At 47.0% G+C, this 18,484-nt stretch overlaps 1 protein-coding gene and 1 non-coding gene across 2 annotated transcripts; both read left to right on the plus strand.

Annotated features, from left to right (window-relative positions):
* The first annotated feature begins 3,693 nt into the window (after nt 1-3,693).
* On the plus strand, nt 3,694-15,277 carry LOC119321960 (nuclear pore complex protein NUP98A-like). Its single transcript, XM_037595471.1, has 9 exons — nt 3,694-3,793; nt 9,692-10,258; nt 11,313-11,387; nt 12,015-12,170; nt 12,778-13,130; nt 13,226-13,348; nt 13,423-13,536; nt 13,754-13,874; nt 14,510-15,277. The coding sequence occupies exons 2-9, from the start codon at nt 9,694-9,696 to the stop codon at nt 15,049-15,051; spliced, it is 2,049 nt and encodes a 682-aa protein (XP_037451368.1). The 5' UTR covers nt 3,694-3,793; nt 9,692-9,693; the 3' UTR covers nt 15,052-15,277.
* Nucleotides 15,278-16,471: 1,194 nt separating this feature from the next.
* Nucleotides 16,472-16,544, plus strand: TRNAK-CUU. Its single transcript has one exon. It is a non-coding gene; the product is annotated as a tRNA-Lys (tRNA).
* The last annotated feature ends 1,940 nt before the right edge of the window (nt 16,545-18,484 follow it).

An 18,484-nucleotide genomic window follows, 5' to 3' on the forward strand; every position in this document is an offset into this window, starting at 1 on the left:
TACATTTTCGCTTTTTCTACTTCAAATAATTGGAACTTCCAAAAAGTTCTGAAAATTAAAAAATGAGAATTTTGATATAAAATGCTTAGTAAAACATAAAATGTTTGTGGAAAAGATGTTCATAATTTTGTAAAAGAATGTTTGCTTATTCGAAAAATGTTTGAAATTTTGAAAGCAAATGTTTAGAAAATCAAAAAATGCTTGTAAATAGCAGAAATGTTTCATGAATTCAAAAAATGTTCTCGATTTTAGAAAATGTTCAAACATTTATAAAAGTGTTCATGAATTTGAAAAATGCCCACGTTTCAAATATGTTCACGAGTCTAAAAACATGTTTATGATTTCAAAAATTGTTCATGAGAGTGATAGTGTATCTCGGTGATGCAGCAAAATATGGCCATGGCATTGGAGATTATGATTTTTTCCCCTGTTGCAACACGCGGGTCCTTTTGCTAGTATCCTTCCGTCCTTTGAAGAGTGTACTTCCAACTTTGTTGGAAAGTCAAATAGTTTTTATATTTGACCATATTTATATAATAATAGACCAACATTTATGACATCAAATTAGTAGCATTAGATTCATGATAAATTATATTTTCATCATATACCTATTTGGTTTCACATGCATTAATATACTTTTGCACAAACACAGTCAAACTTTGAGATAATTTGACTCTCCTATAAAGTTGAAAATACTCTCTTCTTTGAAAGTACACTCTTTAAAGGATGGAGGGAGTATGTGTAAAAATAGAGATAGACTAAATATACACTCGATGCTTGGATGGATGAAGACGTATTTGCACATGCGCGACGACATAGTTGCACAATCACGTGGAATCATAGTCACACACACACATTCGTAGAGTTGCACACTTTCATCAACATAGTCGCACATGTATGGCCGCACGTTTTCATGCTCTTGTAGACATAGTCGCACATGCACGGCCGCAAAGTTGCACACGCACGATTGCAGAGTTGCACACCCTGGTCGGCATAGTTGCTTACGCACGAACTGCGCGATCACGCACTCTTGTCGGGTAGTAGCTCACGCACGGCTGCGGGAGTTGCACATGCGCGGCGGCGTAGTCACATAATCACGACAAGTGAGTTGCACATGCGTGACGTCATAGTCACACACGCATAGTCGCAAAGTTGCACATTTTCATCGGCATAGTCCCACACGCATGATCGCGGAGTTGCATGCTCTCATCGGCATGGTCGCACACGCACGCCCGCAAAGTTGCATGCTCTTGTCAGCATAGTTGCACACACATGATTGCGGAGTTGCACACCCTAGTCGGTATAGGTATGCTTACGCATAGACTGTGGGGTTGCACACTCTCGTCGGGTAGTAGCTTGCGCACGACTGCAGGAGTTGCATACGCGTGACGGCATAGTGGCACAATCACGGTTGTGAGAGTTGCACACGCGCGGCGACATGGTTGCACAATCACAGTTGTGGGGATTGCACACACTCGTTGGCATAGTTAGCCGGAACAACAGACGACGTTGCACGTCTCACTAGCAGAGATCTTTGGATGATGAAAACTGCACACCCATGACGGGTAGAGAAAAGTTGCTTATAGGCGCGAAGCTAAAGTTGCACATTTCACCAGCAGGGGGGCCGGAGGGGTGTTAACAGTGAAAACTACACCTCCACAGGATATGGGAAAAGTTGCACATCACTACTAGACGGTTGCCCGGGGCAGCATCCGAAGTTGCACATCCAATGCTAGGAAGTCGGTCGAGGTAGAGAACAATGAAAACTGCACATCCACGGGTAGAGGGAAAGTTGCACATCAACTACTGGCAGTTGGTCATGGCAGCAGACGAAATTGCACATCTCACTGGTAGAGGATAGTGTAGGGTGGAGGTGCCATCAGTGAAAACTGCATGTTCATGGGTAGGTAGAAAAGTTACACATCAACTATTAGGTAGTTGCACATTAACTGCTATGCAATTGCATCTAACAAGGACTAAATTGCATGCAAAAAAGTTCATCGAAACATACCCAAGCGGGTTCTAGTTGTGAAGAGCTTGTTGCGAGGACTCCTACGGTGAAAGCGGGTCTTAATTCCGATATTCAGTTCAAAAATTATGTCATTTTTAGAATTAAATGCATTCACACACGCTCACATCAGTTAAAACTACACGTTCACGAGTAGGGATAAAGTTGCACATCTACTACTAGGGAGTGGCACCAAATAGAGACGACTAAATTGCACACACATAAAAATCATCGAAACATACTCATGCCAGATCTAGTTTTGAAGAACATGTCAGGGTTCCAAAGGGTGAAAACAAATTTGAATTTTGACACTCAGTTTGACAATTATAGCTTTTTGAATTGTCTTGAAACAAAATTAAAGACACGATAAGACAATACCTCCATCTTATATGCCAGTTGAACTAAATGGGACAAGAGACACACGTGTTCATGATACTAATGCACATGGGACTAGAGGCACATACGTGCATGCTAACTTTCTTAATTGATGGCTGCTCGAGGGCGCTATCGGGTAAACATTCGCCCGCTAGACACGTCCTTTATATATATGGCGTGAGTACTGGCATCAATTAAGTACTTCAAACACTTGACAAGAGTGCTAGCTTAGTAGCTCGAGGGCGCTATCAGGTATTTCCATTCAATTTTTGATGTTGTGTGAATTAAAATTTGTATGCATTAGAGGAAACAATGACATTGTTGATTTTTTTCACTGGGTTGCCAACACCGAGCCTAAAAGAATGGACCTTTGTATAAATGTTAATCCTTTTTATTTTCCAATTCACTTTTTCTGTTGGTTTCCTTCTTTTGTATCTTGCTTTGTTCACTAATATAAATTTACATCTGTTATATAGCTAGTTGTTTGTAACCATGGATGAACTGTTTTTTTGCTACCTTTCGATATTTATCTAAGTTAAATTGGCTTGCACATTACCAACTGCTAACTCACGTACCCACTGTCTTCTTCTCTTCTATAAGAAAAACAACATAGCCACGCAAACGGGCTTCAGGACGGACGCGGCACGCCTCTGCCTACTAGTCCTTAGTAGTCTCGTGAAGCATGTATCAACATTTTAATGATCAATAAAATGCGGTATCGATGGCTTTTCCTCGAATAGAAAAAAAACCACGGCACTTTCTTTTAGATCGGAGAGAACATTCGGTACATCTTTCATGTTCCACCTCTCTTGCCGAGAAGTAGCTACCGAAGAAGACTTAATAAAAATCGAAAAAAAAGGTGGCGTTGGAAGAAAGCTGACAAGTCATATTTTACTCTCGTGGCTTGATTTGTAAGGGCATGTACAATGGTTCTATCTTAGCAATGCCACGTAGGATAAATGATGAGGTGGATGAGAGAGAAATCATAAGAGAAGGCTTGTCTTCTCTTAATTAAGAGAAGGCAAGAGATGATCTCTTAGCACAATATGTCTCACCACATTTTTAGGAATAACTAATTATTGATGATAAGGCTAAGAAATGACCCATTGTAGACATGTTTTTTTGCCATCTCTAAATTACATACAAGATTTAAGATAAGACTACCTTATCGACCATTGTACATGCCCTAAGCTAGTACTACACCACTCCTACGCTACCCGCGATCCGGAAGTCGTCCCCCAAGCCCAACCCCAACCGCCGCTGTAGTATATAAACCGCGCCGGCACCGCACCGGGGAGCCCACCTGCGCCACCTCGTCTCCTTCCACCCAGACGGTGGAGGACCCCCGCCCGCCCAACCCCGCGCCGCCGCGCCGCCCCTTCGATCGGACCGCCGCCTTCCTTCCTTCCTGTAAGCCTCCCCTCCTCCTCACCCTCCTCCCCGCCCCAATGCGACCGGAACCCGGCGATTCTATCTACTCGCGATTCGCTCGTAGGCCAAGTCCGACGCTAGTTCGCGGCGGCCGCATTGCCCGCCTGACGCGCTTCCCGCGCTTGTTTCCCCGCCTGATTCGGTTCGGTTCAGCTCCGTCCCCAATCCCGGGCTAGGGTTCTTCGGGTGCTTCGATTTTGATTAGGAGCTCCACTCCACTGCCGCGCCCGCCGGGGCAACCGCGTGCGTTTTCTCGTCGGTTTGTGCGACGGGCGCACGCACGCACGATTTGTTTTTTGTTTGTTTCTATACACATCATCGTTGAATGAATGAGCGAACTGGGCACGCGACGATCCCACTTTATTTGCACTTGCTCCCCTTCTGTTAGAAGCGCTGTTCTATGTGGTTTGATTCGGAGGGTTCGTTTGTTGGGTTTTCTCATTAGTTATTTAACTATTTGTGCTGCATTGCATTTGCTGCCTATATTCCAGTTTACCACGGGGTTGGCGGGGTAGATTAAACTAATGAGTGTTGATCCTGTAATCTTGGCGCCCTTGTATCTAGTATAGGTAGTTTCTTTTAGTTTTCAGAACTCCACGGCATGTGCACGAGTCTGTTTGTGCCATGACCAGTTCTTTTCCTTTTAGATAGGATCGAGCTGCCGAGCGTGCATCGTGGGATGGCACGAAGTCAAGCACGCGCGGTGGGATCGCGAGGACGTGCGAGAGTGGCCGTGGGATGGCGCGGCCGCAAAGCTCGGACACGATCCGTTTCCCGTTTCAGATATAAGGAATAAAGCAAGACAGAAAACGCTGCAACTTTTACGCGGCACAAAACCTCCTCTCGCCATTGTTGAGCTCGCCTAGTTTCTAACAATTGGCATCAGAGCAGCTATCGATCCAGGGCGGCGATGACGTCCAACGACGGCGAACGCACGCCGGCGCCGCGCATCAACATGTCGGGAGGCGACACCGGGGCTGCGGCGGAGAGGGAGCAAGGACGGAGCCGGGGGCGCAGCGTCGTCCGGCGGGGCGGCAAGGAGGTGATCATCCACGAGCGCGTCGTGCAGGAGCGCACGAACTTCGGCGCCAACATCGTCTACCCCACCCTCACAGCCACCAATTACATTGAGTGGGCGCTGGTGATGAAAATCAACCTGCGCGCGCAAGGGTTGTGGGAGGCGGTGTCCGGCATGGGCGAGCCGGGCGATCGCGAGGACATGGCAGCGCTCTCTGCACTGCTGCGTGCGGTGCCCCCAGAGATGGTGCCGGTTCTCGCGGTCAAGGAGACGGCGGCGAACGCATGGGAGGCAATCAAGCTGATGCGCATGGGTGTCAGCCGTGCACGGGAGGCCACGGCGCAGCGCCTCCGCAAGGAGTTCGAGCAGATCGCCTTCAAGGACGGCGAGACGCTCGACGCGTTCGGCATGCGCATCACCAACCTCGCCAACAACCTGCGATCTCTCGGCGACGTAGTGGACGAGGTAAAAATAGTTCAGAAATTCCTTCGTGAAGTGCCTAGCCAGTACGCGCAGATCGCCTGCTCGATCGAGACTCTCCTCGATCTCAACGGCATGTCCGTCGAGGAGTTGATCGGACGCCTGCGCTCCTCGGCGGAAAGATGCTCGATCGGGACGGTGGAGCGCATTGGCAGCCAGCTACTGCTCACGGAGGAGCAGTGGTTGGCCCGCGGCAAGCAGAAGGAGCACGGACAGGGATCCGGCTCGAACGGCGGCGGCTCAAAGAGCAACGGCCGCGGCAAGAACAAGCACAACGGCAACGATCGTCGTGGTCCAAACGGCGAACAGGACAGGTCGGGGATCAAGTGCTACAACTGCAACAAGTATGCAGGGCACATATCCCGTGACTGTCCGGAGCCACGACGGGAACGCAGGGAGCGACGCCAGCAAGCTCACCTGGCCGCGGCGGAGGAGGACAAGCCCGACATCGATGGGCCGGCACTCCTGATGGCGGTCACGGACCAGGGCACGACGAAGGACGCGCCCACGCCGATCGCGATCGGCAAGCTGGAGCGCGTCAGCCTCGTGGAGGACCGCATCTTCCTCGCCTCCGCACACCAGGGAAATGACACGTGGGTGCTGGATACCGGTGCCAGCAACCACATGACCGGCCGCCGCGACGTCTTCACCGAGCTGATCACCACGGTGGGCAGCACGGTGAAATTCGGCGACGGGTCAGTGGTGGAAATCAAGGGGCGGGGAACAATCCTGTTTGCCTGCGGCAACGGGGACCATCGAGCGTTGACCGACGCGTACTACATCCCGCGTCTGCGGAGCAACATCGTCAGCCTCGGGCAGCTCGAGGAGAACGGCTGCCGCATCGACCTCGCCAACGGGTTCCTGAAGCTGTTCGACAGGCGACAGAATCTGTTCGTCAAAGTACCACGAGCACGCAACCGGCTGTACACCGTCAAGCTGGACATTGCGAGGCCGGTGTGTCTCGCGGCGGTGCACTCCAATGATTCTTGGAGGTGGCATGCACGCTACGGCCACCTCAACTTCGACGCTCTCAAGAAACTCGCGCGCCATGGCATGGTGCGAGGGCTGCCGCACATCGACCACGTCGAGCAGCTTTGCGACGGCTGCCTAGCCGGAAAGCAGCGCCGAGCACCGTTTCCCCAACAGGCAAAGAAGCGGGCGGAGGACATCCTCGACTTGGTGCACGGGGACATTTGCGGCCCGATCACGCCGGCTACACCAGCCGGTAGGCGCTACTTCCTGCTCCTTGTCGACGACAAGAGCAGGTATATGTGGCTCACACTGCTGACGACGAAGGACCAGGCAGCAACGGCGATCAAGCGGTTCAGGGCTGGAGCGGAGGTGGAGACGGGGCGCAAGCTGCGCCTACTCCGGACTGACCGTGGTGGCGAGTTCACCGTGGCCACGTTCGCTGAGTACTGCGCTGACGAGGGTATCGGGCGTCAACTGACGGCGCCGTACTCACCCCAGCAGAACGGGGTCGTCGAGCGCCGAAACCAGACGATTGTCTCCACCGCGCGCAGCTTGATGAAGGCCATGGGCGTTCCGGCAAGGTTTTGGGGAGAAGCCGTGACCACCGCGGTTTATCTCCTGAACAGATCACCGACGAAGAGCGTGGATGGACAAACCCCATTCGAGGTATGGCACGGCTACAAGCCAGATGTGAGTTATTTGCGTGTCTTTGGGTGTGTTGCACACGTGAAGGTGACCAAGCCGAACCCGGCGAAGCTGGATGATCGGAGCACCCCCATGGTGTTCCTCGGGTACGAGCCTGGGTCGGCGGCATATCGCGTCTACGACCCTGTGAAGAATCGTGTGCACGTGTCGCGCGATGTCATCTTCGATGAAGGCGCTCGGTGGGAATGGAACAAGGAGGGAGCGGCCGCTGACGCCGCGCCGTTCCATGTCGAGGTATACGTGCACCCAGTCACCACGGCGACGACGGCGGCCTACGTCCCTGGCAAGCAGAGTGCGGGGAGCGCGGCTCGTACGGGCCGCACGCCGCCACCCAGCCCTCTCGAGGACTGCACCGCGCCAGGGTCAGCTGCTGCATCTTCTTCAGCTGCTGCGGGGACCAGCACGGGAGAGGCCTCCCCGACATCCCCAGGGCCACAACACCCGATGATCACGAGGGCACGTCACGGCATCATCAAGCCCAACCCGTTCTACGACGACTACATAACGGGAGATGATGTGGAGGAGCTCGACGACGAGCTGTGTATGGTGGCAGCAGAAGAACCTGTGTCAGTGGACGCCGCGCTGACCCAGGCAGGATGGAAGAGCGCCATGGACGCCGAGCTGGCGTCGATCCGCAGCAACAACACATGGGAGCTCGCCACGCTCCCGCCCGGCCACAAGGCCATCGGGCTCAAGTGGGTCTACAAGGTGAAAAGGGATGCTGCCGGTGAGGTGGTCAAGCACAAAGCGCGCCTTGTCGCGAAAGGGTATGCACAGCGACAGGGGGTGGACTTCGACGAGGTATTCGCGCCGGTGGCGAGACTGGAGACCGTGCGGCTGCTGCTGGCGCTTGCCGCGCACCGCGGGTGGCAGGTGCACCACATGGACGTGAAGTCTGCATTCCTCAACGGCGACCTGGTGGAGGAGGTCTACGTGCACCAACCACCGGGCTACATCGACCCCGACGGCGAGCACAAGGTGCTCAGGCTGCGCAAGGCCTTGTACGGGCTTCATCAGGCACCACGCGCCTGGAACTTCAAGCTCGATGCCTCTCTGGCATCGCTCGGGTTCGAGAGGAGCACCGTCGAGCACGCCGTGTACAAAAGGGACAGCAGCTCGGCCACGTTACTCGTCGGCGTCTACGTCGATGACCTGATCATCACCGGCACGAACGCCAACGAGACAGCCGCGTTCAAGGATCAGATGCACGAGCTGTTCGAGATGAGCGATCTCGGTCTCCTGAGCTACTATTTGGGGATCGAGGTCAGGCAAGAGGCAGGCACAATCACACTCTGTCAGAAAGCCTATGCGGAGAAGATCCTGGAAGCTGCAGGCATGATGGGCTGCAATGCCTGTCACACCCCGATGCAGAACCGCCTGCAGCTGAGCAAGGCGCGAGGCGGAGACGTGATGGAAGCCACTAGCTACCGGAGCATCGTTGGCAGTCTCCGGTACCTCTGCAACACTCGACCCGACATCACACATGCCGTCGGGATAGTGAGCAGGTACATGGAGGCACCCACTGCTTCACACTGGGCGGCTGTGAGGCAGATCTTGCGCTACATCAGCGGGACGGCCGGCTACGGGTGCAGGTATGTGAAGGGCACCACCGGCGAGCCCGTTTTGGTGGGGTTCAGTGACAGCGATTTCGCTGGAGACATTGATGACCGAAAGAGCACCACCGGCGTCGTATTCTTCCTCGACTCCGGCATCATCACGTGGACATCTCAGAAGCAATCGGTGGTGGCTCTCTCGTCTTGCGAGGCGGAGTACATCGCAGCGGCGAAGGCAGGCTGCCAAGCTGTCTGGTTGAGCAGGCTCCTCGCCGAGCTGACGAACAAGCCTGACGCGACGGTGAAGCTGTACGTGGACAACAAGTCCACGATTGAGCTGAGCAAGAACCCAGTGCACCATGAACGAAGTAAGCACATCGACGTTCGTTTCCATTACATTCGTCAGTGCATTGAGGAAGGCGTGGTGGACATTGACCATGTGAGCACAAATGAACAACTCGCCGACATCCTGACCAAGGCGCTGGGGCGCGTCAAGTTCTCGGAGATGCGACTCAAGCTCGGCATCATGGAAGTTTCAAATGGACACCAAGATTAGGGGGTGATTTGTTGATCCTGTAATCTTGGCGCCCTTGTATCTAGTATAGGTAGTTTCTTTTAGTTTTCAGAACTCCACGGCATGTGCACGAGTCTGTTTGTGCCATGACCAGTTCTTTTCCTTTTAGATAGGATCGAGCTGCCGAGCGTGCATCGTGGGATGGCACGAAGTCAAGCACGCGCGGTGGGATCGCGAGGACGTGCGAGAGTGGCCGTGGGATGGCGCGGCCGCAAAGCTCGGACACGATCCGTTTCCCGTTTCAGATATAAGGAATAAAGCAAGACAGAAAACGCTGCAACTTTTACGCGGCACAAAACCTCCTCTCGCCATTGTTGAGCTCGCCTAGTTTCTAACAATGAGAAGTTATTAAGAGTTAACAAATTTAGTAGGCCTCCAATCCGGAGGTGAAGAATTACTTTATGGTTTCTGAATGTAGCACGACGTATGAGAAAATGCACCCACTCAGTGAATGTAACTGCCAGGATAGACGGATGTGTTTTTGTTTTAGTGAATATTTTTGCAATTTTGGCAAGGATTAATAAGATTATTAACTTGTCACTCGTCTAATTCGATTTGATTTTTGTTTTCTGCAGTTATGATGGGTTCTTCATCTTGGTCTACCCCCCCACCAGCCTTTGGCTCAGTCATGGGCTCTTCATCATCATTGTTCTCCACGCCGACCTCTGGTGCGGCCATGGGCTCTTCTCCATCCTTGTTCTGTTTCACGCCGGCATCTGGTGCAGCCACGGGCTCTTCTCCATACTCGTTTGGCATAAGGCCGGCCTCTGGTGCAGCCATGGGCCCTTCTTCATCCCCATTTGGTTCCACGCCGGTAGCCACGGGCTTTTTCCCATCCTCTGGTTTCACGCCATACGCTGGTCCAGCCATGGGATCCTCGTTTGGTTCCACGCCGGTAGCCACGGGCTTTTTCCCATCCTCTGGTTTCACGCCATACGCTGGTGCAGCCATGGGATCCTCGTTTGGTTCCACGCCGGTAGCCACGGGCTTATTTCCATCCTCGTCTGCTTTCACGCCTTCTTCTGGTGCAGCCATGGGCTCCTCTTCATCTTGGTGTGGCCCGGCATTTGGGCGATCCCCTAACGCCTTCGGGCACCCCATGCCCCATCAGGCACCTTTTTCATCCAACACACCATTTGGCTGTAAGTAGCCTTCTGTCCACCAATTCTCTATTTTATTTTAATCGTCTGCTATTTGGTTATCCTGAAGTAGATTTGATGGGTTCTTTCAATACAATGGTAGATGTGAATTCTATTTGTTAGCAGTGTCTTTCCCTGTTTGACTGTGCATGTGTTGGGTGAACAGTAAAATTTCTGGCCATGCCATCAAGTAGCATCCGTGAGTAAGTTCATGAATACGTGAAAGATTTATGGTGTAACTGAGAACACAATTTTCCTTGAGTTCATAACCCAAGATATTTGTTAACCAAATGTCCTGCTCAACAAGATTGTGCAAGTACTACAATTCCAGTATGATACTAGGATGCATTTAACTCTGACTACTGAAGCACCATTGGTGGTTTTTGACGTTTTTGGTTAACAGTTAGTCTTTTTCTTTCCTCGTGACTTATGATTGATATATAGTAGGAAGTATTCATTTAGCATTGACTTTTGATTTTCTCTAATTTGAAATTATGTATACTGAGGCTAATCAATCCAGTATGACTGTAATAAGGTCAACCAAACCAGTATGCTGATACTACAGGGTCTTTTGTAAGTTCTTGGAAGATCTGTTTTTGAATGGAGACGGACGCTATATAAACAGCTATAGTAGGCTGCAAGTGCTACTCTGCTCCCAGGAGCATGCCATTTTGGTTCATGGTCTCCACGATGTTCTTTGGATCGTTATTTTCTTCATGACATATTCACAAGTATCATGACAGTCTACAGGAATATTCTTTTACAAAACTACCCATATCATGAGCATGTATGTAGTCAATTCTGATATTTTATCAATAAATTATTTGTCATAATCAAAATTGTTTGCTGCATGCAGTGGTCATATTCCTTTGTGAAACCATTAGGGTATTTTTTCTTCTCTGAATTATTTGGCAATGTCACTGTTTTCTATGTTGCTTTCACTATTTCCAGCAGTAGATGTAATCCCAACATAACCTTGTTTTCTACGGTTTCATTACTCATAAGTTTACTCACCACAGCTGATTTGACTAAACTAATTTCATATTGCTTTGTACAGCTACAACAGGCCAACATTATTCACATGTTCCTACCTTTGGGGTGCAATCTAAGCCTTCATTTGGGGCCTTTGGCCGTAAGTTTTGTGGTTTCTTTGTGCTTTTCATTCAGTTCATCATGTATTCACAAATTATAGTTGACCCAGTCTCTTACATTTTCAGCTGCTATCATTAAACATACTCCCTCCGATCCAAAATAAGTTTTGCGGTTTTAGTTCAAATTTGGACTAAAACCATGTCACTTGTTTTGGATCGGAGGGAGTAGTTGAATATGTAAACTGGGCTGTGCATTGTAATTTTTCAATGCACTTTTAAATACCATTTTTGTTTTACTATTTGTGGATCTATTGACTCAAAACGCGATGCAGTAATCTGATCCTAATATTCATGCAAGTCTTTACATGATCTACTTTGTCTATTTGTTATGGGCAGTAGTGCCTTCTATACAATAACAATACACCTTCAGTGGTGATTAGTAATGGAAGTAGTTAGCTTATTTTGAAATAAGAGTTTTAAAACTGGGGAAAACCACTGGTCAAATGAGTCTGACCTTTTTCTTTGAATACGGCTGGTTTAAAGTTTAGTTGACTTATTGGTACTTACTTTTTTTCAATTTGATGTAAATTTTTCTTTCTTTGAGTTGAGTTATTATGAGATTTTATATGTTATTTCACTGTTTATTTTTTCATATCTTATTTATGTAGGAGTGTCTAAAAAAGGCAGCAGGGTTTCTGCTTATACCAGGACTCTTGGTGATGATCCTGAACGTAATTACTATGTATCTATTTCAGCAATGCCAGCATTCAAGAGCAAATCTCACGAGGAGCTTCGACATGAAGATTATAAGAAAGGAGACAAAGGTAAGATATTGAGTATTTCCAACACTTTAGACTCTTTTGTCCTGTTTAGATTTTTCATAAGTTCTATGAGGTCTCGGCAGGTTGCTGTGATGGTCAAGATCAGTAGGAGTTATGCACAGAAGGATAACTTGCAACTCAAGACATATAATACATCCCATAGTCCTAACTTTCTTATTGTACTCCCTCCGTTTCTAAATATAAGTATTTTTAGAGATTCCAATGGACTACATACGAAGCAAAATGAGTTAATCTACACTTTAAAATATGTCTATATACATCCGTATATAGTCCATATTGAAATCTCTAAAAAGGCTTATATTTAGAAACGGAGGGAGTACTATTTACTCTAATACTTAATTGATTTTCTTCCAAATTTATCTTCAATCCTCTAGAGACCTAACCTAATGTGCAAGAACTTGACTAGTTCAATTAAAGCAACACGGTGCTGCTCTTGGTGCCCTGGCTGCAATCTGGGGCCAAAGAACGTGCATGGACCTTATATAATAACTGATGGTTAATAATTGTTGAATCTTTTTTTTTTCATTATGTACTTATTTTATTAGTTTATATGGTTCTTATTACTAATCTAGGTTTGTATGTTCCCCAGGTGGTTTCAACTCAGAGGAGAGCAGAGTTCCTTGGGCTCATCATTCCTCGCAGCCTCAGCCCCAGCCCCCAGTGAATGCCTTCACAAATCCTGTCAAGCCATCATTGTTTTCATACTCTCCTGAGCCATCCTCAGCACCTGTGGGACTGCAATCCTCAGCACATGGTACCACCAACCCATTTTGGCTGCGCCCTCCAGGACCACCCCAGTCACCATTATTCTCATACCCTCCCGAGCCAATCCACAAGCCATCATGGTTTTCAAGCTCCTCTTTTGCACCATCTACTACATGTTGGGAAAACGTATCCAATAACACAGCAGCATATACAGCTCCTGCAGATACATCTTCTGCTGTAAGTATTCCTATAGAAGATTATTCTTTCAGGATGCATTTCATTCATAGGAGTTGGTATGTGTTCTCATTGATTAATTGTTCTGATTGAAGCAGCAAGGCCATATGTTTAGCCAAAATTTGTTCCCTTCAAAATCTACTCAATCTGGTGGAAGTTTACTCAGCTCTTCGGTTGCCCATTCAGCACCAGCTCCATCGCCAAACAGTCACTCCACTACTGTAGGTGTCACTGAATGGCTATATTTCCTGGCTTTTTGTTTCTTTATCTGATTTATTATTGTCGTCCTTTCCAGATAAATATTGATCAAGCTGAGAAAACTGTGGAGTTGTTACTACAAGTTGACATTACTACTGTAAGGATTAGATTTTCTCCAAAGAATGATGATACTGGCAGTCGTGCTACAGAGGTATGGCAATAAATATCCATAGCCCAGAATTGTGTTGCACAGTAAAACGAAATCTTGTGGACCTCTTCAAACATGTTTGAAGCCATATATGCTCACACGTTTAGGCTCATGAATATTCAGATAAAATGCTCCCAGTCGCTTTTTATTGCATCCAAAAAAATTGAATCTGTCCATTTCGAGTACCCCATAAATGAAATCCACATGTCCTTTTGCATAGGTTCATCATAATGTTAAAGCTTCAGCAACACCAGTGTCTTTCTGTATCTATCCTGGAGAGAACCAAGAGCTAACTATACAATCAGTGGAGCAGCATGACGGGAAACCATCTAGTTCAACAGGTAGATACTCCAGAAATTACCAGTGGTATTGTATCAGTTTCTTATCTTCTGGTACTAGTTTGTTCTGTAGACTTCTGATAGGTTGATGCTACATTATTTTTCCTTGACTTTTGATACTGCAATGTTTTTGTAGCAGTAATTTTCATTATAAGCATGATGTGTTTTTGTCTTTTCTATTTCACATTGCATCACAGACTTAAGTAGATGCAGGTTCAAGCAGAGTAAACAATATTTTGTTTTCCACATTAACTAGATACGCACATTTCTTGCTATAAAATGGATCCACTGTCATGTTCTACTTGATCCCATGGGAAAATTTATTGAAATAAGCTTTTGTTGCTTCATGCTAATAATTTGAATAAGCAAAAGAATTTACTAGCATCTTTACAGTGAAGATTCCTAGGAGTATTTTATTCAAATAAGCTTTTACTGTTTCATTCTACAAGCAATTCTTCACTGGCACGTTACAAATTTACAATGAAGAATCCTAGGAGCAAACCAAAGTTCTCCATTAGCACTTGTGGAGCCCAAATGTCAAAATATTTGATATCTCAGAACCGAAGCTACTTCATCCTATTTGTGTTGCCATATGATATATGCAATTGAGTTACTGACATCTTGTTCACCATCATCAGAATCCGCTGGGGAACAGAAAGGGTATATCAACGGTGCTAATCCATTTGATCCTGTGATAACTCCATTTGGTGGCGCCTCTGTGAGTGAGAGTGTCCTACCTCGGCTCTATAAGGCAGACTATTACACTTCGCCGTCGATCGCAGAGCTTGCTGCACGAGAAAGCAACGAGCCAGGTTGTTGCTCACATGTGAAGGACTTAACGGTCGGCAGGCATGGCTACGGCAGCATCAAGTTTGATGGAGAAACCGATGTGAGGAAGCTCGACATCGCTTCCATCGTGGAGTTCAAGGACCGCGAGATCCTGGTCTACACAGATGAGAGCAAGAGACCTCCTGTGGGGCAGGAGCTCAACAAGCCTGCAGAGATCACACTCCTGAATGTGAAGTGCGTCGATAAGAAGACCGGGTTGCAGTTGACGGAGGGGGCAGAAGTTGACAGGTATACGGAGATTCTGGCGCAATGGACCAAGAAGAATGGCGCTGAATTCGTGGCGTTTGATGCCGTGAATGGGGAGTGGAAGTTCAGGATCAAGCACTTTTAGTCAGTAGCTAGGTTCTTGGCAATATTAAGATTCCAGTCGCAACCAATACCATGGCTCTGTGGCTATGTAAAAAAAAAAAAATACTCTGTTCCTGCATCTTCTAGTGAGTCTCTTTGTTAGTCGACAGGCAGGCCTGTCAGAAACAATTTTAGATCACTTTTTCTTTTCCTTTCAGTGGCCTGTAACTGTTTACTTCTACCACTTTATCAATGAAAATCAGCAATCTGCTGCTTTTTCGTCAAAAGAAAAACAGTTTTAAATGTGTGGCTGGACTATATATTTGATTGTTCGTATGATATCCACAAGCTTGTGGGACATATGAGCACACATCTTTATTTCCTCGAGGAAATCTTGAGACAAGCTAAAACTACTCATCAGAGACACAAACTAAACTCTCAAATCAAGCCTCTTGTGGCCTACAGAGAAGAGAAGACGCACAGCCAGCCAGCCTCACCTCTCTGGCACCGGCCTAGCCGTAGCCGCCGCCGCGGCCGTGGAAGACGCGCACGGATGCACCCTGCCGGCGGCGGTCCATGAGTCGCAGTTTTTCTTCTTGATCTTATCTCCTTCACCGATACTCTTCACGGTCGTCTTCTTGGCGGCTTCTTGTTGGTTGATCCTCTGCCGGACCTTCTCCTGCCGCACATGTATCTGCGCATAGCTGAACCCCATGGAAGCCATGTTTGACCAGGCGCAGCTGAAAGATGCAGGCTACTCCAGCTACCTTCCTCTTAAAGCAAGATATAATCGGATCGTGTGTAGATGCTTGTGTGTGCATACATATGGATACGGGTGTATTTATATGCGCGGGCTGCAATTATTGGGGGGCGGGGCACCGAGTTTCTTGATGATATCCGGTGTGGACTTATCTCCTCTGGTGGTGGTAGGCGGTAGGTGTCGCCAGAGGGAGAGGAATTCGGAAGCAATCACAAACAGCGGCTGCCTTTTCTGCTTGCAGGGTTGCAGTCGCAGGCGCTGCTGGCTGCGGGAAACGGTTGCGGAATTATTAGCAGCACTACCTGTGGGCACAAGCAAACGGTTTTGTGTTCCTGGTGGGCTGCCGGCTGCCCACCTTTCGCCGCTTGTGCCTCTACGCGACAAGTTTCGATGTTGCCTTTGCGACTTCCCACTGACGCGTCTATATTTGTCTATGGAGTAGTATAATAATGCATGAATGGATGATTCCATCCGACTAATGATATCCTGGTGGAAAGGAACAACTGAGTCCCTGACTCCATGTATGCTTTGGTGATTCTGCTGGGCGAGGTTAAGTAATGGAAGGATATTTCCAGGTTAAAAGAAACTAATCACTCGCTTGCACGCTGATAATTGAGCAAACCTTGAGCTCGGTAGGTAGGCAGAGGAAGGCTTTTGTTTGGTGTATCACATATATAGCCGTGAATGAAGCAAGTGACACAAAGCCCGTCTAGCTCAGTTGGTAGAGCGCAAGGCTCTTAACCTTGTGGTCGTGGGTTCGAGCCCCACGGTGGGCGATTACTTTTTGAATCAGAGCCCGTATTTTGGAGAAGGCAAAAAGTATATTTTGATGTTCCAAATTCCCTGAAAGAAAATACAAACGAGCAAATTCCCTGAAAGAAAATACAAACGAGCAAATTCCCTGAAAGAAAATACAAACGAGCCTAGATATGTACACACACACAAAATAAAATAATGTCACTCTAACACATGTACTATTTGCGTATTTGATCTTGAAACTTTATAGATATGTACTATACACCTCAATGTTCTTGTGTATTTGCGTATTTGACCTTAAAACTCTGAAAGTTAATTTCATGTTACAAAGGCAAATTACTTCATACGTAAGAGTTTGGTCCAATGTAGAATTGATTTTTCTTATTGAACATGCTTGGAAGCATTGTGATTTTCATCAAGAAAAAACCTGAACGATGATTGAGCGAATAAATATACACCAATTTACAAAAAGAGCATTGCATCCGACAAATAGTGCTTTTTCTAGAGCGAAACTACAGAATATAGGGGTAAGCTGTAATTAGAACCTGCAATCGAATTGGCCAAAGAGAAAGTTGACGGACAAGGCACATAACAACGCCTATGGACTCGTCGTGTTGACCATAGGCCTTGGCTCAAGCTTCTCTGAGCGAAACATATAAATAGCAAAAATCATAAAGCACATGTTGGTGTTGTGGCCCATCAACATTTTCTTTGTAATTATTTATTGTTTATAACCAAATATTTAACTCAATTTTAGCTTCACCTGCACACAGGGAAAAAAACTCAATTTTAGCTTGGCTCGGTAGCCGGCTCGCTTAGCTCTGAAAAGATTACTAGCAGTACATTTTAACCAAATATTACTAAAATATTCAAACTTGTCAAATGAACATGAAAACATTCTAGTAACTCAATCAACCTTTCTTGGGTTAACTGTGAAATTATGAGCACATTAGTTTGGTGTAACAAAATCTAGAGCCATGTCTTGCTTCAATCTCCTCGAGTAAACTACCGACCAACAAAGGATGCCTAGCTAATCTAGACCTAGCACAACACGTGGAGATAACTGTGCGTTCGGTTTATTCGGTTTACATGATTCAGTTTATACGGTTTTTCGGTATGTACGGTATTAATACTTCGGTAAATACGGTATGAAATTAAAATACGGTTCGGTTTCGGTATATACCAAATTATTTCGGTATGGTTTCGGTATATACCATAAAAACCAAAGTTGACGCGAATTTGAAAATGACGTAATAATAATTTGCAAATTTATGACTCAAAACACATTCTATTTTACACAAATAGTATATGACTATATATATAAGTATATATGCATGCATTGATTCATCTGTTGATGGTTATGGACGTGCTTAGCATTTTAAAAAGAGAAAAATGACAATGTTACAAGAAAAATGTAGGTGCTTAGTAGTGAATTTGACTCATGTACAAGAAAAATGACAACTTGTACGGTTGTTCATCTCAAGAAATATAAATTTATCTTTTACTTCGGTTTATTCGGTTAACCATTCGGTTTTTCGGTATATACCATAAAAACCAAAGTTCAAATCGGTATGAAAAGTTCATACCATACCGAAACCAGAAACCATAAAAACAAAAAAATCGGTTCGGTTCGGTTTATTTTCGGTATGGTTTTTCGGTTCGGTTTTAAAATGCACAGAGTGAGAGATAAGAGCATCTCCAGCCGTTCGGCCCTTCAGGGCGCCGAAAAAGAGCGGCCTGGGGTGGTTGGGCACCCAGCCGTCGCCCCCAGGCGCCGATTTCGGCCCAGTGTTCGGCCCAACTGTGTCCAAAAATGGCCCGATATCTGCGTGAATTGGCCCATATTCGGTGCGGTTCAGCGTGAATTTTCGCATACAAATAGAAATCAATTAGTTTGTCACATAGTTCGGCATGGTTCGACGTGTTTCATCACATAAATCAAATAGTTCAATACAAATTA

The sequence above is a fragment of the Triticum dicoccoides genome, chromosome 1B, assembly GCF_002162155.2.
Source record: "Triticum dicoccoides isolate Atlit2015 ecotype Zavitan chromosome 1B, WEW_v2.0, whole genome shotgun sequence".
Taxonomy (NCBI): Eukaryota; Viridiplantae; Streptophyta; class Magnoliopsida; order Poales; family Poaceae; genus Triticum; species Triticum dicoccoides.